General features: G+C 39.5%; 1 protein-coding gene and 1 pseudogene across 2 annotated transcripts; one reads left to right on the top strand and one right to left on the bottom strand.

Moving 5' to 3' along the window:
- Positions 1–3,273: 3,273 nt before the first annotated feature.
- LOC114463344 (amphoterin-induced protein 1-like) lies at positions 3,274–9,256 on the top strand. 2 transcript variants are annotated; one of them, XM_028446849.1, is made up of 2 exons: positions 3,274–3,436; positions 6,471–9,256. In XM_028446849.1, exon 2 carries the CDS (start codon positions 6,486–6,488, stop codon positions 7,965–7,967), a length of 1,482 nt encoding a protein of 493 aa, XP_028302650.1. In that variant the 5' UTR covers positions 3,274–3,436; positions 6,471–6,485; the 3' UTR covers positions 7,968–9,256. The 2 variants fall into 2 exon arrangements, with proteins under 2 accessions (XP_028302650.1, XP_028302649.1); XM_028446848.1 differs by having other exon boundaries at positions 6,438–9,256.
- Positions 9,257–10,682: 1,426 nt separating this feature from the next.
- LOC114463334 (RNA-binding protein 15 pseudogene) lies at positions 10,683–20,618 on the bottom strand (annotated as a pseudogene).
- Positions 20,619–22,193: the final 1,575 nt, after the last annotated feature.

Here is a 22,193-nt window from a genome sequence, read left to right as displayed (position 1 = left end):
ACCCATCTTTGTAGAAGATAAATTAACTGACTTGGACGTCACTACTGTGAGCACTTTTATTACATTTCCAAATACAGAGGAGAACATTTGGGAGTCTTCTCACCAAGAGTGTGAGAAAGACAACTCACTACCTCAACTATGCAAGTATAAACTAAAATAAAAATGTATGTCTCCTTGAATCCTCCTGTTTTCTTTTATTACAATATTTTAAAAAAAAAAGCTTGACTGATCAGCACCTCATATTATTGTGTGAGCAAATATACATAATATTATGAGGGTTTGGTGGGGAACCAATAAGGATAAAGCAAACAGACCTGGGCTATTTCCATTTCCATGTTAATAAAGCACAATCTGAAGGGAATATGAGTTTAAAACCAGAAGAAGGAGAAGGAAACTTCACACTAACCTAATGTAAACACAGACAGGAGAGCGTTAAAAGTATACCTGAACACAAGGAAGGACACAGGTAAACAAGAGCAATCCAAAAACCTTGACTGTAAACAAAACTATGAACAGTAACACAACTCACAGTGCGAGGGTAACTCGATAAAAGTAATCAATGTGCAGGATTTAAATACTTGCCTCCAGGCAATGAAGGCAGTGCTTTTAATCAAGAGGTAGCTGGAAAAAAACCTGAAATCAACAGAACACATTTAGTACAACCCAACTATAACAAACAATAAAGGAATGAAATGAATCTACCAAAAATAGGAACCACCATATAGTACACAAACAACACACTCACATAGTGTATAACAGATATGATATGAAATGTATTGCACAAAGGTCCCATCCTAAAACTTTAGAGCAAAATGTAAATGCAGTGGGCCTGCTTAATGTGAAAGAGCAAGACTGTTTCACACAATACATTTACATGTACACAGCTATGCTCACAGGTTGATTAAAGCTGCAGTATGTAAGTTTTTTCTTGGCTTACTTTGGTAAAAAAAAAAAAAAAAAAATCCATAATCACCTTTGAATATATTGCGATATAAAGTGTTCTGAGTGGACCTCTGCTCCTTCTTTGCCCTGAATTTGAGCTTCAAAAATTCAGTAGTGTGATGCTTCTTTTCAGCCAATCAGAGATCTTGTTACAGAGTGCTCCATGAGCTGCTTTGGGATGTGACTATTGCCTACCCGACTAAAGTTGATGCACGTTCACATCCCTACAGTATATCTGCAGTACTGTAGAGGTACAATGACAGACATTCATGCAGGAGAAGTCATCGCCGCAGCGTTTGGCATAATGGTTACGTGGTAAAGCAAGCAGGAAAAGGAAGACCAACATGGAGAAGCAACAGCCTAAAGTCACAAAGCCAATACAAAGATCCACGCAGACTCAAAGTAGACGTCCGTGATAGTGCGCTGCCCCTTGCACTGGTGTCAGAGGGAGAGTGATAACAGATGGGATCAATTGCGTGTAAACCTCAGAGAAGCTTATCCAAGGTGAAGAGAACAATTAATTGACAGTCTGGATGTGAAGTGGGTCTGCTCTGAGCTGCAACTGGGATCACTGCAGGTGAAGGAGGGGCTCACTGCTGCAGCCACTGTTTTTTTAGGACAGTAACTACAGTTTGATACATGCATTAATGTCAGAATCTCTAAAACATCAGAAAACTCTCCAATAACACAATATAAAGCCCATACATTTCACATTAGTCTCTATTGTAAAACAAAGTTGCTAAGAGCTCCACAATTGTGTGCGTTGTCATACATATTGTCAAATCACATCAATGCCAAACCCACCCCCCCTCCTACCCACGCATCACTGTTAAGGATGTGCAACTTACAACTACAATCATTCTACAGATGTATATTTACAAAACAGAAAAAATAATAAAGGGAATTAAAGTAATTTAAATAAATGATCATAATAAGCAATGAAATATATACTTTTAAATAATTAAATAACTAAGATAAAAACAAATAAAGATATACAGACATGAAATTAGTCATGTTCAGCGTTCTTCTCATCCAGAGATATTTGTAATTTCTCAACATATTTCAGAAAAGGGATCAGGTCTCTAAGAATTGCTGAGTAGTTTTTTTTTAGAGTGAATCTTGTCTTTTAAAAGTGTACTTTATCATCTAAATTAACTTAAGTAACCATGCTTTTCTGAGGTTTGTTTTTTTTTTTTTTTTTTTTTTTGTTTGTTTTTTAAAGTTTGTTATGGCAAGTCGTACACTATAATTTTTTGTAATTTTTCTAGAACCTTGCAATTTCTATTAATGTATCATACATCCATATCTGCCAATATTAGGAAAATACAGAAATGCTTTCTGTTCCATCAATCACACAGGAAGATGTGCTGAATGATAATCGTGGCTACAGTGGGGCAAAACAGTATTTAGTCAGCCACTAATTGTGCAAGTTCTCCCACAAAAAAAGATGAGAGAGGCCTGTAATTTTCATCATAGGTAGCTCAACTATGAGAGACAAAATGAGAGATATATCCAGAAAAGGATTTTTAATGAATTAATTTTCAAATTATGGTGCATGGAAAATATGTATTTGGTCAATAACAAAAGTTCCTCTCAATATACTTTGTAATGTACCCTTTGGTGGCAATGACAGAGGTTAAATGATTTCTGTAAGTCTTCACACACTGTTGCTGGTGTTTTGGCCCATTCCTCCATGCAGATCTCCTCTAGAGCAGTGAGTTTTGGGGCTGTCGCTGGGCAACACGGACTTTCAACTCCCTCCAAAGATTTTCTATGGGGTTGAGATCTGGAGACTGGCTAGGCCACTCCAGGACCTTGAAATGCTTCTTATGAAGCCACTCCTTCATTGCCCTGGCGGTGTGTTTGGAATCAAAAATGCAGAAAAAACCCACCAAAGCAGACAAAATGAGAAAAAGAAATAAGGGGTCAACAAAATACACATTTTTTTTAAAAAAAATACACAAAATGACAGAAAAATTCATATAACAACAATACACAAAAAGATTCTAAAAACACACAAAATGACAAGAAAATTTCACAAAATGATTAAAAAAGTGAAGAAATTACAGAAAAATACTCTAATAAACACAAAAAAACCACACACACAACATGACTCCAAAAAACACACGTCAACAAAAACCCTCAAAAAAGGTGAAAATTACACAAACCTTTTTCTTTCTTTGGTTTTATTGAACTATTTATCTCATATTATTATTATATATTTTTTCCAAAGTCGTGGTCGGTTTTGGCCACCATATGTTTGACTGCACTGGCGTAAAGGGAGATAAAGACCTGCAGAGGAAATGTGACACACACCCTCCTTTGCGGATCAGCTGTCACGGACCACACAGGACCACAGGCGGTGTCCACTGGCCGCCCCGCACACCCCTTCAGCCGGATGACACACTCAGAGCTGATCGCTGAGATGGATGCTCTGTCCTGAAGCGGACCGTCTCTATTCGTCCATTCCTGTTCATCCACAGATCAACATAAGGTAAGCGCCCACGTCGCAGGGACGGGACAGTCCGACTCACTGCGCACTGCATGGGACTGATGGATGAACCTGCAGTGTTTTTCTCCAGTGTAGTAATGCCTCTGTGGTCGCTCACAACTTTTTGTCAGTACTGCTTTAATACGCCATGAAAGCGTCTCCCGGGTGGGATGTCCAACCCCGGTCCTGGAGGCACCGATCACACATTGAAGTACAAGGGCTTCTGCACTGGGTGATTATATATTCAGTTATTTCAGTTGTTTCACAGCAGTAATATATAACCTCTAGGACATACCTGTCAAGTTTTGGATTTGAAAATAAGGGACATTTTCTGGCGCCCACTACTGAATACAATAATGTGATTTGAATCTGGAGGTCGTCCTTGATTAACATTGAAATGCTGTGAACATTCCTACTAGGGCTGGGAAATATGGACCAAAACTCATAGCTCAATATTTTTTTCTCAAAATGGTGATATGCGATATAAATCTAGATAATTTATCAAATGAAATCTGACCAAAAAGACAATTCTGGGTTAAATTTGCCACAAAACGCCACACAGGGACATTTATTAACAAACAGCTGCAGAATATGTGCACTCAGAAATTAATCTAAATGAGCTTTACATGTTGTTCTGAGACGTAAAAGCAGCGACTCCTAAAACTAGTATTTTGATACATTATATATATATATTGATAAATGAAATATTATAGTTTTCTATATCGCCAAAATAGAAAACTCGATACATCTTGAATTTCGATATATCGCCCAGCCCTAATTCCTAAATTATAAAACAGCCTAAATAAAAACATAAATGTGTATATGAAGCACATGTGTTTATTTAATTTACTTACAGTTTATATACAAGTCAACACATTGTATATCTACTGTTAATTTCACGTTGCTTATCTTTAAGTTAGACATTTACATTTTATTTTCATTAAATATTTTCTTTTAATTTCTCATTCTCACTCATGTGGTTCTCTGGTATTCACTAATGACTTATTAGACACATTTATTACAGACTTTACATTCTTTAACACTTTTTTAAAGCGGTGTATATTTGTGGAGCTTGTGATTGGCTGATTTTTCATGGTGCCTTACGTCATTCCTTCCGCTGTGATAAACGCTAAAATCTCAGTTATTAATTTTACAGAACGTGTAACTGTGTCCCAACCTGCTGCTCTTTAGGAAGATAAACTCTGTGTCTCATTTTGCAACGTATTTACACCAGTTCTTTGTTTTTTTTCGCCGGAACGTCTTCATTCATCATCTGTGTTCTGAGTTGTTTCCGGGTTTGGTGTCGCTGTCTGCACTAATCTCGCGAGAGCTGCCACCAAGCCAGGCCATTTCAGGTGGAAGTTCTCGCGAGGCTTGTGACGGCGTTCAGTTTAGTAAGACATCTTTGAATTATTATTACATTAAAATACGGGATAATTACGAGAAAATAATAATTAGGGAAGATGGCGGGAAAGAGGGGTAAAATACGGGAGTTTCCCGCCCAAAAGAGGACACTTGACAGGTATGCTCTAGGGTTAGTTTGAGTGCATAATGTCACAGTGGTTCTCAAAATAGAGTCCGAGGACCCGGGGTCCGTCAGATATTTTATATTTATAAAATACATTATATATACATATATACTGTATCAGGGTTGGGGTCAATTACATTTTTAAATTACAATTACATTTTCAATTACAATTAAATTACAATTACAGTCACCAGTATTTTTTCCAATTACAATTAAATCACAATTACTGAGCTTGAAATAAATAGCCTAATAAAAGTTTTCCTTCCTCATGTGTTAGCTTTCTGTGAACATCTTTTATGATAACAGATCCTAAATCAGCTGTAAAATACACTAAACACAAATATCTATCTATTAATTTATTTCCTATATCTTTGTTAGGCTTCCTAATAAATGAAAATATAGGTTTTAATATTTTTGGTGTCAGATTCTGAGCTTTTTTTTGTGTCCGTTTGCCACAAGAAAAAAAAAAATGAATGGTAAAATGTGGGATAACTTTATATGAAACATATTTTAATAATTGTTAACTCCATATGTGTAGAACTGTACATAGCACAGTTTTGCGTTAAATTATAATTGACAATTTTTAGAAAATTTTCATGGCAATTACAAATACAAAGTCAATTATCTGAACTCAAATACGATTTAATTATGAATATGACAGCAACGGGTTGTTAAAATTACAATCATAATTAAGCCATAATTAGGCCAATATATATATATATATATATATATATATATATATATATATATATATATATATATATATATATATATATTTATATATATATGTATTATTTGGGTTTACATTTTTGATTTTTTTTAGGAACATGCTTTTCACACACATGCACAAACAAGACCTGTGGACATGCTGCTTTTAGGGAGCGCACCAGAGCAGTGTTGGGGTTCGGTGCCTTGCTCAAGGCCACCTCGGCAGTATTCGAGAAGTGCCCTGGCACCTCTCCAGCTACCAGAACAACTTCAGTTTTTTTGGTCCACACCAGGACTTGAACTGGCGACACTCCGGTTCCCAACCTATAAGTTCCCAACCCATGGTAATATACTATAAACACATTTTATGTATATACAAGACCAGTACAGGTAATCTTTAACTTCATTTCTACTGTGAAGATCAAAAATATTTAAGTTGAAACATTCAAAGAATCAATCAATTCTAAACATATACTGCTACAAATGGCATCAATTTTAATACAGCTCTGTTTTTGATGTTTGTGACTCAATGGTTTGCAGGTTATGAGTTTTTTACTTTTTACAGCCAGAAATGATGGATTTATGCATAATATGGCAACAAGTGTATTCTGAAAGAAAAAAAAACCCTACAAAATGTGTTTAGCTGATTATTATTCATTCTTTGTGAAACACTAATAGCACTTAGAAAAGTGGTATGAAAGTAAAGTTTCTGATTATACTGTATTGTTGATCAGGATACTGATCTATATTCTGTGTGACATCATGCAGGTGATGATGGGGACCTTTTTTGTTCATCCTCAGCTTCCAACCTCAGCGATGATGAGGAGAAGAAGCTCCATCTCAGTTCTTCACCTGGCTCTCGTGATGGTTACGGTCAGTGGGCAGTTTATGGGAAGTCCCCTGGACTGTCTCCAGACTTGTGTCTGTGCCAGCAACATCATCAGCTGCTCCAGGAGGAATCTAACCAACGTCCCCACAGCTCTTCCTCGGTACACTGCTGTTCTGGATCTCAGTTTTAACTCCATCCAAAAGTTACGGGCCGAGTGGACGCCCTTCAGCCTCAGCAGGATGGACAGTCTGCTTCTCAGCAATAACGGTCTCACCTTTCTCTCCTCTGAGGCCTTTGCTTACGTGAAAAAGCTACGTTACCTGGACTTATCCTCCAATGGGCTCCGTCTGCTGGATGAGTTCATCTTTGAGCCTCTGGAGCACCTGGAGGTGCTGCTGCTCTACAACAACCACATCTCACAGATAGATCGATCAGCCTTCGCCGGGCTTACCTGTCTCCAGAGGCTTTACATGAGTCAAAACCAGATCTCACGCTTCCCCTTGGAGCTGGTGAAGGAGAGGAGTCGCTTGGAAACTCTCACCCTGCTGGATGTCTCCTCCAACCGCATTAAAACCTTGCCACTGCAGGAGATGAAGGATCTGCCTGCCTGGATCAACAATGGTCTGTACTTCCACAACAACTCCCTGACCTGCAGCTGTGATCTGTACGAGCTGTTGGCCCGCTGGCACCTCAAGGAGCTCCGGTCTGCTACGGACTACAAGGGCAGTCACACATGTGTGATACCTGGGCAGCGCAAAGAAAAACTGTCCATACTAGATCTGGACAAGGTGTACTTGAACTGCAGTGAAGTAAAAATAAATCAGAAGGAGGCTTTGCTGGATCAGTTTTTGATTCTGGACTGTGATACCAGGCAGAAGGACATGGTGAAGACATGGGTTCTACCAGGGAACCTCACACTGCCCTTCACAAAGACCGCTGTAACGCTGGAGGGCGGCAGCCTCCAGATCGGACCACTTAGTGTCGAGGACTCTGGAGTCTACACGTGCTTCGCTTCAAGTGATTCCCTTAATGAGACAATCTATGTAACTGTGGTGGTGTTCAACTCCACCCTGATTGGAGGGCTTCAGAATCTAAAAACGGCGTACACCACACTGATAGGGTGTGTGATCAGCATAGTCATGGTTTTCATCTACCTCTACCTCACTCCCTGCAACTGCCCCTGTTGTCCAGGTGAAGACCTGGAGAAACAGGACCCCGGAGACAGCCTCCTCTCTGTCAGTCTGCCTCAGGCTCACGAGGAGTCAGGGCTGGAAGGGGTGGAGGGTAGAGGCCTTCTCTCCAGAAAAGCAGCTTTCCAGAAACCCAGAGATCTACAGGAGATGAACGGGAGGTTAAACGCAATCGGTGAAGAAGAAGAAGATTGTGACGAGGAGAAAAAGGAGGAAGGAAGAGAGTCTGATGCACAGTCTGTCAGTTCAGTTTGCTCTGATACACCTATGATGCTGTGAAGCATCAAAATCCAGACAGAAATCTATCTTTGATGTCCCCGTGCTCCATCTGTGAGTGAGTTTGAAACAAAAGGTCTTTGAAACATAATTTTAAAATCGCAGGGTCTGTAAAAGCAGTCTGCTAATGAGTAGTTTAATGTCTTCAGTATTTCAATAAATACACTGTATAACATTTCTATGGTTAACAGCTCTTTATGATCATAAAAATGGCTAAATAGCATTAAAAATGTTGCTTATGAAAGGGAGAGAGATGTGATGCATGTGCAGCATTGGACACATCAGGTTTATGACCCCAACATTTACAAACATACATATGTAGCATAACCAACAAGTTAAAATAATCACTGTGCTTTATATTTCAACTTATTTGTTTACAGCATTATTTTTCTACATTTTACTTTTATTTTTTTTTACACATTTATTTTTTTTTCCTTCTGCAATTCTGATTATATGAAGCGAAAATCACTGTTAAACCTGATGGCTGAATGGTCTGCCTCTCACTGTATACTTCTAAAGACTCAGGTCAAATATTCAGCTGGGAAATTCGACTTAGTGTGTTTTATTCCTTATATTAATGCTACACTGTTTATTGCAGTGCTCCAACAACATACCCCATATTTAGTAATATCTACTGTATGAAAAAAAGGGTCAATATAAGGCTTACATAGTGGCGTACATGTGTTGATAGTTGTATATATTTCGTGAGCAACACAACGTCGACTACATCTCATCTGTTGACATTTATCAGCGGGCGGGAGGATATTAGTGTCCCACCACAAAGCTCCTAAACACTGTCAGAAATAGCAGCGAGAGAAGCAGCCAACAAAGAACCACCTGATACATTTTAAAGTCTAATTATAGAAAACATCAGAGCTTGAAGAGTTGTATACAAATGCAATGTCCTCCAAATTGGTTCTGTTGTCTACAATTATTCTTTTTGATTGTGACTAAAGTGTTTTAAAGCAGATGAGTGATAATAATGTCTTATAAGCCATTTCTGGCTATATGCGGACTATGCAATTGCATAGGGCATCATGAGCCAATATGGGTCACCAGGGATGAGTCCTATAGGCCTCATCTGAGGAGAATGATATACCCGTCTTTATACCTACCGGTAATATACCTTTAAGAAACATAGGATAGAAGAATAATGGCTAGTGTTTTTAGGTTTTGTTCTCCATTTCAACCTCAATTTTTTTTCTGCAGGAAAACACTAAATATGCAGTATTTCCAAAAATTAAGGCCAAAGTGAAATGCATTTGATGAAAATATTAATAACAATAATAATAATAATAACAATAATAATAATAATAATAATAATAATAATAATAATAATAATAATAATAATAATAATAATAATAATAATAATAATAATGCATCAATTTTATATAGTCATTACACCTAAAACTTATTTTCCCTTTATTTTGAAGGTAGATGCTTTGATCTATTAGGTATTAATTGAAAAAGCATTTAAATGTCATGATTACAGTATATGAAAAATATGTGGTTACAATGGGAGTCAATGGGGCAAATTTTGTCACGAGGTTACCAAGTGTCAGAATGATGCATATCCCCTTTTCTATACACTTACAATACTGAGGACTTTGGAATGAAGGAAATAAAAATGAAAAAACAATAGTGGCAAAATTTCATACAACTAGCCTTAAAAGTGCACAAAATAAGGAGAGGCAAACAAATAAAAATGCCCAAAATGTCACTTTTGGTCACAAAGATGCTCCGAGGGTAAAAGACGTTAGCTGTATAATGTAATAGATTGTCGCAGTATACAAACCATTTATTAGATGAAGAATCTCTATGAAATTTTGCAAACTGGGGGCCCCAAACACCATTTTTCAAAGGCATTGCCTCAACAAACATATAATAAAACTTAGTTTTAATTCTTTATTCACCAAAAAAGTTCAATAAGTTGAATGGAAAAGATTTAAAAAGTATCACAATGTAGCAGTAGTGAGTTTTTATGTAAAATGATAGCAGACTTCAGGAAGAACCCAGCCCCCCTCACCCCCCTCACCCTGGGAGACTCTACAGTGAGCTCTGTGGAGTACTTCTGCTTCCTGGGGACCATCATCACTCAGGACCTCAAGTGGGAGCTGAACATCAGCTCCCTTATCAAAAAAGCTCAGCAGAGGATGTACTTCCTGCGGCAGCTGAAGAAGTTCAGTCTGCCAACAAAGATGATGGTGAACTTCTACAGCTCCATCATCCAGTCCATCCTCTGCTCCTCCATCACCATTTGGTACGCTGCAGCTACGGCCAAGGACAAGGCCAGACTGCAGCGTATCATCCACTCTGCAGAGAAGGTCATCGGCTGCAATCTGCCCTCCCTCCAGGACCTGTACGCCTCCAGGATTTTGAGGCGTGCAGGAAAGATTGTGGCCGACCCCTCCCACCCCGGTCATAAACTGTTTCAATCTCTCCCTTCTGGAAGAAGGTTTCGGTCCATCAGGACCAGAACCTCCAGACACAAAAACAGCTTCTTTCCCTCTGCCACCATCCACATGAACACACCCCAAGTCACCCACTGAACCCCCCACCCACCCGATCACCACCTCCATGATGACATTATCTGCTGCACTGTATATATATCCTATTTATCCTTTATTCTCTTTCTATCCTTTATTTATCCCTCATCCTTTATATTTATCATTATTATTATTATTATTATTATTGTTGCTGGGTTGTTTGTTTTTTTTGTGCACCAACTACCAAGACAAATTCCTTGTACTGTCCTTAAAACTGTACATGGCCATTAAAAACATTTCTGATTCTGATTCTGAAAATATACCATGTTTTTTTTTTTTCTTTTCATTTTTCTATGATGAATATGAGGGTTTTTCCACAATGTAGATTTACAACAGAACTCATGTTCAATACAAAGCCAATTCTGCACTGTGACATACTTATTTGTCTGTTTATTGTCCAAATGTCACTTGATGCCAAAGATTGAGTTTCTCTCATGGTTGGTGAATAATTTACATGTTACATGTCACATGATCTGTGTTGTTTATCCATGCGTGTAGTGTTCACAGCTTGTATAGCTGGTTTAAAATCCCCTATGGATATTTCAATAAATGCAAACCTGTTTGTGGACACACTGCGGTTTGTTGTTGTTGTTCCAGTATTAATTGCACCTAAAGAGTAAATCCATTGGTAATAATGAAGCAGGATTTGTTAACTTGACATCATGTGTTAGGGGCTAAAGATGACATTCATTCTACGCACTCAAATTGTTTTTTTGTACACTAATAGTTTCTGCTGAAATACTTATTAATTAATGTTTTTCTTGTATTTTCTTTATGTGGAGCTAAGTTGTTTTTTCCCCCATGCACTAATAGTTTTTGTCATAGTTTGTGGTGAGATACTTACTTAAATGTTTTCCTTGTATTTTTTACTGGGAACCAAGTTGACACGAGTCGATGTGGATCCTTTCTTGAGCCGGATTTGGTCCGCACCTCGAGTTTGACACCAATACTATAAGAATTCAGTCAATCAAAAGTGATTTCTTCTTTTTAAGTTTTTTTTTTTCTTTGGTAAAACTTGTATTATTCTTGACTTTCCACATGTCCTGCTCTTTAATTCCAACTAAAACCAAACTCAAAAGTAGCAACAAACTGCAACTAGCTTTGACTATTGTCTATCGTGCCATGTATTCTAATAATCATTTTGGTTTTCTAGCCTTTGCTAGTGACTAGTTTTGTCTGGTTTTAGCTTAATATAGTCCATTTAAACTATTAGTTGACATGATCAACACCTCTCAAGCATTAAATCTCGTCAATTGTAATGAAATGTCTTTCTTTGTTTTCCCGTTAAATCATTTTGTGAAACTCCTTTTCTTAAATAACACTGAAATGAATGACTTGTCATTAATCTTGCTTTAATAGAAACTCAGAAGCAGAAGACCCTTACAGTGTGACTTATAATCAATGGACAAATTAGCAGAGGTGAAAGGTTCAGATTACAAGCACTCATGTTACTGTAATTGAGTACATTTTTAAATTACTTGTACTTAAGTGCATTTTAACAGAGGAAAAGTACTTCAATACATTTCTACACCCAACCGTTACGGAGTAAATTCTTATATATTCTTATATTATATATAATGTACATATGTTAATATAAGTTCCAATTGTGCAAGATTTTGTCTCTTACTTCTTTAAGTTTATACACGAGACGTTTACTGTATGCAAGGGAACCGTGGCACGATTTATTAGCAACAATAAATGTTAAAGTAACTTTTACATTACATTACTATTTAATTGAGCTACATTTTACTTGTACTTGAGTATTTTATGTATGCCTTACTTGTACTCGAGTACAAATTAAATCAAGCAACAGTACGTCTACTTGATATTAGTACTGTTTAGACCTCTGCAGATAAGTCACTTCAACTTTCCTTCTTTGCATAATGGAGAATTGTTGATGCTCCTGCAGCTGCTTCATGTTTACCTGGCCCTGCCCAGTGAGTTACCTGATAGTGTAAATGGGAGTCGTGATGGAGCACTACTGTTTGCATAGCTTCAGGTGAGAGCAGCACATTTAAAGGTGGTAGCTGCCGCAGCGTGAAGGCTCTCTGCTGGATGAATGATTGAAGAGTCTGCACGGATGTTAGGGCTCCATATTTAGGCTCAGCACTCTCATGTTACCATGTTTAGGCTACATGCTTCATATCCAACACCAGTCAACTCCTGGTAATGTGGGAATGCATCAAGTAAGTTCATGAACTTAAAAATTGGAATACATGTTGAAATAAATGTTTGCCCATTTCCCTTTGTTAATGCATAATAAACCTGAGTGCCTCAAAGCCTGAGGACAAAAGATGAAGGAAAGCAGCTGCCAGAAGGTCATTGAAGGCCTCACAGGAGGCTGCACTGTGAGAATGATGAGCATGTAAAGGCTGAATTATAAGTGGGGTGACTCATCTTGCTCAGACCCTCCCAGGAGAACCAGTGCAGCACGTTGAGGGCTCTGCCATCTAGTGGCTACTCTGTGCACTGTACTGAATATGCTCTAAGTAGTTTTAAACACACTGTTCTTCTACCTTTATCTTCTCATCTATCTTTAAAAGCACTTATCCTGTTAAGAGTCACTGTAATACACACTCTCACAACACTTGACATTAACATTCATGTTAAACATGTTTGACTGTGGAGAAAACCCACAGAAAAATATGCAAACTTCACACAAAAAGCAGGAGCTTCAACCCATGGCTGCTGAACTTTGCACCACATTGTTAAATTTTTTTTTTCAATAGTAAATCAACTGTAGAAAACGCCCTATCTGTTCCCTGTGGGACATTGGCTTCATCTGCAGGCTTAAACACTTGTTTACAATAGATAAAGAGTTAAAGCTACTTTATGGAAATGGTAAATGCAATGGACTTAAAAGCTTTTCACAGAAAAAAGGCTGGGACACAAACATCTCAATTAAACTCCTTTATTTGGGCATGAAAAAAAAAAAAAAAAAACCAGCTTCCATAATACTGCTCAGGTGTGAAACACACAATCATAGAAACGTGTAACTGATACTCACCAACGCTGTGATTCTGATTTGCATTCACGACCTCAGGTTTTCACAGTGAGCGTGTTCCTCCAGACAAGGGTTTGTCTCTGGCTCCAACACGCAACACTTAATGATCATCATCTGAAAGTAAAGCAAAAAAATCCAGTTTCTTCCCCCCATGCTTTGAACACGTCACACCTCCCTAACAGCACAGAGTAAAGATCAACTGATGGTGGTTCGGTACCTAAAGGTGGGTCACAGAGACCTGCTAAAACATTTAGTAGAAATAAACAAAAACACATGCTTTTCTTTTGAAGGGATTCAGGTGGCATTCATTTCTACTTCTAACAGTATGAGGCAGAAAAATGATACATTCAACTACTGCAAAGATTTTTGAATTTGTGATGATTTTCTACTTAAAGTTCATGGGTTGAATTTTTTTTTTTTTTTTTATTATTCAAAGAATTAGTACATCATGCAGTGCACATATTTCATACTAACGACACCAGATTCTTGTGTGATGGTTTATTTTTTATTAAAAATGTTTTAATCACTCAAAAGTTGCAGCTTGTTTTTAAGGGTTGATGTGGATCCTGGGGACAAATTAGTTGAGAACCAATAAAATAAACTAATCTTACAAGCTCTGTTAAAAGATGTTTACTTGCAGTTCAGCTACACTGAGCAAACTCATGGGATTATAGGTTTTCATTTCTCAACATTAAAACGTTCAAGCAAATTTATTTGTTTTTACTGTTTTTAGGGATGTCCTGATACAACTTTTCCGATATACCGATATTGCAGCCTTGCGTATCGGCCAATACCGATATTGACCTGATATCAGTACGAATCATACATACTTTTACTTATTTTGTAGTGTGGAATGTTAGAAAAGGCTTGATCACGTGATGTTATTCAGAGAACAATAATCAGCAACAGTTGGTTACTTTGTTGGAGTGTGAACCACAGTCACCTATGGATAGATGTGCTGCAGTGGAACATTTTATCGGAGCGTTTATATCGGTGATTTTAGATGCAGTCCGATAAAATCCGATATTCGTTTTCTGGATATCGGATTGGGACACCTCTAGTTTTTTTTTTTTTTTAAATAGAAAAGACAATCAAGCTTGTGCTTTTCAACAAACCCAGTATTTGATTATGTGCACAACATAACACTACCTGTGCAACGTACTTTCAGAAAGTAGAGAAATATCTGTTTTCAACCAGGCTTTCAATCATTAAAATTTTACATATTTGAGAGAAAAAGCTTGGATTTGTTGTTTATTTTTTTTCTTAGGAATTTTATGTTTTGTGATTAGCGCTATTAGATAACATGTATTTGGCACTATATAAATAAAGTTGAAATGAATTGAATTTCACATGGATATCATAAACTTTCTATACTTTGGTTAACACATCCAAAGGATATTTTATTGCGCCCAGTGTGTGTGCGTCAAATTACGACTTTTAACCACTTTCACACAATTTTTTGTATTCAAATTCTACATTTTGAGAATTGTATTGCGGTCTGCAAGCTCAGGTATGAAAAGCTACTCTTGAATAGACAATTTCAACAAAATATTAAATAAAGCAAGGCATTCTAATACAATTTGGTTTTTTTTACCATCAAAAAGGTCAAATACATTTATTTTTTTAAACAGGAGGGGTTTTTTTAAGTTTTGCTTTTAAAGCCCTATGACCTTTTAATACAATTCAGATCATCTACATCTTTAAAGTAATATGTAAATTTTGGTGCATTATTCACTCAACACTCTGAGGACTGTTTTAGTTATGACAGTACATACCTGTTGGCCGCCCATATACTTTACCTCTGATGTAACTGTACTTGAGGCAGTCCAGGACCCTGTTCAGGAACCTCCAGTCCAGCAGCAGAGTGTTGAATGTGGGCCCCGCAATGATGAGCAGGAACAAGAGCCCCGTCCTGCAGCAGTCTGATGACGTTCCTCTACTTTACAGCAGTCACTCCCACGTGTGGTTCAGCAAGGAGGAATACTTTGAAGTGTGTAAAAACTATTTCAACACCGCAGCTAAAGGTCAGAGCTCTAAACGCTCTGGTCTCTTCTTCTCTCTTCCAATATTTGGGAAGCAAAGCAGACACTGTCTCACTCTTAAAGCTTTTCTCCGGCACGGGGAGGGGGGGGGGAGCAGAACACTGAAGAGGCTGTGCTGCAAAACTCCAATGAAAGAGAAACCCTATCGACACAAACAGAGCAGGAAGCTCCTCACGCTGCCGCAGTGACACTCGCTGAGGATCAACTCAGTTCTGCTGCACTTCCTGCACAGAGGGCGATGAACGAAAGGCAGCCATTGTTTCAGCTTAGCCTTCAATCGAGCCACAGCTCTAGATGTGATTGATGAACAGGATCACACCTCGAGCATGAGGTGCAAAAAAAGACAACCCATTTTAGCATTCAATTTGAAGGAGGGTCACATAATCATTCTAAAAGCAGGCAGAGACGTCTCCGTCACTTCCCAGACTTTCACTCCTCTCTGCTGTCAAAAGTGAAAGCCTGTAGTTTCAGAGACAATTCCAAGAAAAGAAAACGTCACAAAGGTTTTGTTCCGAGGCACTGGTGTTTCCCACGAAAGAGTAAATTTATTTAAGACAAGATCTAGTGGTTGCATGCTGCACTCAGCATGGTTTCCTGACAGTTAGGTACAGCCTACTTCTCAGGCTCATGAGCACTGACGTTCTCCATTTCTCTCTTCCGACATCTTGAGTAAACACTGCACAAAATCTTGTTTCCCATGGAACCAAAAATCAAAGCATGAAACACATGAATAGTCAACAGTTCCATCAGAGGAGGCAGTTTTCTGATCGCAGCAGAGCAGCCTTCTCTGCACACATAAGATGACAGCATGTTCTACACCCGGTCAAAAGGTTTGCATTGCATACAGCTCCTCTTTTACATCGGCTTTTCTAAACTAACGCTGGTGTAGTTAGCGGATTATAAAAATCTAACATGTCAAATATAAAATAAAGTAAAATATTGGTTTGATCAAAATAAATGTGGTACCAGCTACAAACAAAAGTCAAAGGATGGAAACGACCAAGTCATCGATTAAGAAAACAGTTTGGGAGGCATCGGCATTTTCACACGACAAAAAAAACACATCGGAATCAGAGAAAAAAATTATCTTAAAGATAAGCTTTTCAACAGGATTTCACAAGATTATTCGTTGTTTGGTGAACATTGTCATCTCAACAAAATGCCTCATGCAGATCACACAGTGCCCATACACTGAAAAGTTACCTGTATTTGAGCCTTAATAAAATCACTGGAATCCTGCTATAAAATTTAAAAAAACAAAAAAAAAAAACAATCTTTGCAGTTTCATTCATTTTCTTTGTCAAATCAAAGCTAAACTGTTTTTCTTGTAACACTTTGTTCTAAATCCAATGAACAGAATACATTTATAGACAGCTAAAGTTATTTTAGAGAAATTGTACAAGTATGATTTATGGAATGGAAAAAAAACCTGTGCATTTGCTGGGAATATTACAAATTATGGTCTGCTTCCTATGATAAGACCTCTGCATCATCATTATCCTCTGTCCCAAGTAGAATCACTGCAACATGTACTGGATTTTATATGACAAGTGAAAAACTTCAAAAGCCAGCATGTGATCTGCATATGTAATGAGGTATAAACAATGTATTGAGCTCAAAAAGAGGGACTCATTCACAAATTCCAATATGACTGTAGGTCTAAATTCACTGAAAAAAAAGACCTCCTTTTAACATCATGTGAAACTTTTCTGTACCTTTTTTGTTTAACAAGTTTTAATTATTACAAACACTTTGGATATGTTCATCTTGTACTTGTTTCATTTATGAAAACAATGGGGAAACAGATAACAAAAAAACAAAACTAAGTCACAATGTCAAGATCCAGAGAATTTATTTCACTAAAGAAATTGTATTAATGTGAATACTAAGAGGTCTCAATAATAATAATAATAATAATAATATAGGAGAAAAATGTATCGAATTAATCTAGACTAACAAAAATCCAGGAGCAATGAATTCAACTATCGGGGTCTTCCAATACATTTCTATTGTGATCAGATCACAATATACCACTATGTGATTTGATTATTTCTTAGCAAAACCAAAAGATAAAAAGTAAAGGTCAATGGCTTTCTCTCTGGGACTTGTAAGTTAAAGAAAGTAGTTATACAAAGTAAAAGTAAAGATCAAATTGGTTCTGATTCTGACTCAATGGCAGCTTTTAGGTATACTCTCAAATGATGTGCATACATCTGAAAACAAAACTGAAGCAATATGCACTGTTCATTCAGTTAAAATGTGCCCAAGGATAGAGTGGCTTTCACATCATCATTTCCCTTCCCTCTTTGCTGCTTAGTTACAACACTGCTTCCTGTTTGTCCATCTCACACAATAACACATGTTGAGCCAATAAACAGTTGCACACAAACAGCTTTTTTTTTTTCTATGAAGCTCCTCTGATAATGACCATCACCATTAATTCGTCCTCTGATTTGGCGAAAGCTTTAGCAGAGGCGTCCAGGTACTGCTGGGAGAACTCACAGGGTGGGAAAGCGTGAAGAACACCCCCGTGGTCTTTGTCGCTGCTACCCCCCACAGGGAGGCTGATGATGCCTGCGGCCTCCTTCTGCTTCAGGTAGGAGACCAGGTTTTTCAGGGGTCTCTCCATAGAGCTGCTGCTGCTGTCTTGGACTCCGTTGTCTTCTGATTTCCCAGGAACAGCTAGCAGGATGCAGTATCCGTTGGAGCCGGCAGCCTTTACGCGGCGAGAAACCTCGTCCAGCTTAGGCTGGTCTAGACGCAGGCGCTGGCTGATCTTTAACTTAGACACGGAGCCGCCCGTGGAGCCCTCCACTAGCAGGCTGGTGGCAACCTTAATATCTCCTTCTAGCAGGTGCAGCGATGCAGGGAAGCTGCTGTTCTTCAGCAGTAGGAATCCCTGCCAGATTTGAATCAGCTTGCCGAGGCCAGACTTGGAAGAGGGGGAGAGCCGCTCTCGCTGATCATTTCTCTTTGAGGGGCTTTCTTTGTGTTTACGCCCCCTTTCCATGCTGGAGGAAATCTCGGCTGGGCTAAGTGTTTTTCTTTTCCGTTCAACACATCCAGGATCTTGTCGCTCTCTAGCAGGGGAGTTCCTGCCAGCGTGAGGAGGGCGGTCATTGTCATTGTAGCGTCCCCCGTTTCGACAGCCCGCTCCTGGACTGCGCTCTGATGAGGTGCCAGGGTGCCGCAGCCCATAGCCCCCACTGTCAGGTAAGCGCTCCGACAGCCAGCCGTCATCTAAATGTCTCCTTGTACGGCTGACGTCTCGACCTTGAAAGTCCCGCTCTCGCTCTACTGTCCAGCTCTCCTGTGTGCGCCTCTCCAGACGATCTATGGGTTCGAAGGCAGCTCCTCGAATCCTATCGTGTACACCCAGTGTGGGCCACTCAGCAGCAGGGTACGGCTCTCGTTCTCTGAAGTGAGCAGAAAGAGGAGGTGAGCGTTCTCTCGCCTTCAGTGGGTCAGTGAGGCGGGGTGGGAGGTGCTCTGGCAGTAAGTCATAGTGTGGCAGGGGGAGAGGAAGTTGCATGTACTGGTGTTGCTGGTATCTGTGTTCTATTTCTGCAAAATCCACTCTGAGTCTCCTGTCTGGGCCACCCAGAGGAAAACCTCTCATATGAGCACATGCAGCCTGTGCAGCATCCAGGCTTTCATACAGGATATAAGCCCAGGCCTCACCTTTCCTGTAGTCTATAGTCCTGATAGTTCCAAAACGGTCAAACTCTCGAGCCAAAGCTGTGAGTGCAACCCAGGGCCCAAGACCTCCGACCCACAGTCTTGCTGTGGGTGTTGGTTTACCATATCCAATATTTATGGGGTTGTGGCCAACTATTTTACCAGCCATGGCTATTTTGGCACGGTGAGCCATGTCCAGATTTTCAAACTTTACAAATCCGTAGGTGTTGCTCTGGCCTCTCACTGCTCGTTTAATGTCCACCTGTGTGATCACTCCAAACCTCTCAAACGCTCTCCTCAGGTCACTGTCAGTAACAGTGGTGTCCAAGTTGCCCAAAAACAACGTCCTGTTAGCCCTCTGGTCATCCTCTGGGCTCATCAAGTCATCCTCCCGGAAAACAGCACACTCTGGGATGAATGAGGCTCTGTTTCTGCTTTCATAGAGGGGGAACCCCCTGTCTCTCTCCAGATCCCTGAGGTGAGGTGGTGGTGGTGGGGGTGGAGGAGCAGCGAGGCGGCCCAGGGCCAGCTGTTGTAGCCGGTAGTCTCTGTAGCCCGGCCCGGTGGGGGACAGGGCCCTCTGAGGGTGGATGTTTCTGTGTCCAGGGAGGAAACTGTCTTTGGTGACGGGTGAGTGGCTCTTGCGTTTGGTGGAATAGATAGTCTCTATCTTCAGAGGCCGGTCGTACAGCACCAGCTTGCCGCGGGCGTGTTTTGCCGCCCGGGCATCCTCGGGCCTCCGGAAGTTTACAAACGCCACCCGCTCGTCGTTTTCTCGGCTTATTTTGACACTCACGTCCCCAAACTTCTTAAACTCATGAAACAGCCCGTCCTCTATCTCCTCGTCGTTCAGCTGGGAGCCCAGCTCGCTGATCTTTAGACTCTTGTACTCACTTTCTGGGGCGGACGGAGGTCGCTGCTCGCTGCGTGAACCTGCCCGGGAACCTTCTGCAGCCATGTCAGCGACACCGTGCGGCTTCAGCCCGGACACATTCCCGTAGTCGTACCCTGCAGAGGCCCGGCCGGATTGGTTGTGTCTGTCGGCCTCCCTCAAGTCTCTTTTGTCTCCGTGTAAACCTCTGCGGGATGAGCTGCCGGACTGCACCGAGCCGTTAGCCGCGCTGCTACTATTCCCCGGCGGGGCTTCGCTCCTCCTGCCGCTCAGATAGCTTCCACCTCGGTCTCTGCTGTCCTCCGTAGCACGGGGACGCTTCCTCACCGGTGACCGCTCTTTCCCCTTCATTTCAATCTACGGACGCACAAACTTTGAGCCGTTTCAACTCCTTCAAAATCGCTGAAATCGAGCTGCACAGCCTAAACTTTCAGAACAGTGATCTGTCACTTCATCAGTGACTGCGCCATTTTGGATTTACTCAATCGTCGTCACAGGACATTCCGCCTCCACTTGGGCCTCCTCGGGAAGCTGATTGGCTGAGGTGTACGTCGATCATGTCTAATCTTCACCTATGATAAACAAGGGTGCGGCTGAGGGTTCAAAGTACACTAGGACGCCCAGTGTGGTTACAATCAGTTATATATGTTCAAATGTAAAGGAAATAGATAGACTATATGATTAAACAACTATTTTTGAAAAACATGGGCATTGATCAATTATTTTGTACGGTCTGTTAATAAATAGGCTTTCCACTGTATTGTAAAACTATATACCATTTTAATCATGTTTAATTCTTAAAAAACAGAATCAATGAAATTATCGTAGGCAAGGAACAGGCAAATGTACGGTTTTTCAACCTGGGGTCGGGACCCCAGGTGGGGTCACCTGGAATTAAAATCACCTGAAATGTCTAGTAATAGAAAAATTGAATTGCTGATTAAAACGATGTTTTTTTCATTTGATTTATTTATATCTATTTATCTATAGTTTGCACGAAACAATACATAATATCGCAGAAATAGAAACATTGCACTCACAATATCAAACAACTGTATCCTATACTTTCACTTTCTCAAATGTAAATTATAGTTCAAATACAATTTTGTATCAAAATCACTGAGCTGGTGCATATTGTCACTTTTTTACACTAATACTTACTTCTCTGTATTTGTATACACACAGTATAACTAACAAACATTATCACAATTCAGAGAAAAAAAGAGTCTGGGGTCGCCAAACATTTGTGATAGAAAAATAGAAAAAGGATTGAAAAAGAAAAAGGTTGGGAACCACTGGGCTAATGGCTGTTTTACAGTTTATCTACATTTAATTTAATAATAAATATTTTTTCATCATCCATCTCTTTGTATCTCCACGCTTCATGCTGTTCATATCTGACGGTCTATGGTAAATAAATCCAGAAGACAGACTTAGAAAAGCACACACACAGTAATTCTTAGTGATTTCAATAAAATAAATAAAATAATTCTGATTTACAGGTCAGTTGACCATTTCACATAAATCTATCTATCTGTCTATCTATCAAGCAAGGAACCTCTGTGTGTGTGTGTGTGTGTGTGTGTGTGTGTGTGTGTGTGTGTGTGTGTGTGTGTGTGTGTGTGTGTGTGTGTGTGTGTGTGTGTGTGTGTGTGTTCCTCAAAGATCTCAGCCATCAGGATCAGACTGACCTGAGAGTTTCAACATGGCTGCCGCTTGGCTGTGGGTTCAAGGGTGTGCAACATCGAATTTGTTTGGGCGCCCCAACCCCACGCCTCACCTCCTGAGTGGTCGGACGCAGTGATGATGTCATCATCCCTATGTTCTAATAGTTGTACCCCTCAAAAACAAAGATGTATGCTAGCCTACATTACAGTGCTAAATATTAAACCTCCCACTTTTATACAGCAATATATACCTCCTACGGACACCGCATTAGTCGTAATAGATTTAAGATACATCTTAGATTAGCATTAGGTTTATACAGTTTTTAGCAAAAAAAAAAAAAAAACTTGAATGTTATCTTATTTATCCATATTTAAAATTATACTAGTGACAAAAAACGAT

The sequence above is a fragment of the Gouania willdenowi genome, chromosome 5, assembly GCF_900634775.1.
Source record: "Gouania willdenowi chromosome 5, fGouWil2.1, whole genome shotgun sequence".
In the NCBI taxonomy this organism is placed as follows: Eukaryota; Metazoa; Chordata; class Actinopteri; order Blenniiformes; family Gobiesocidae; genus Gouania; species Gouania willdenowi.
Note: the sequence above shows the minus strand (reverse complement) of the source record. Positions and strands in the feature narration are given on the sequence as shown.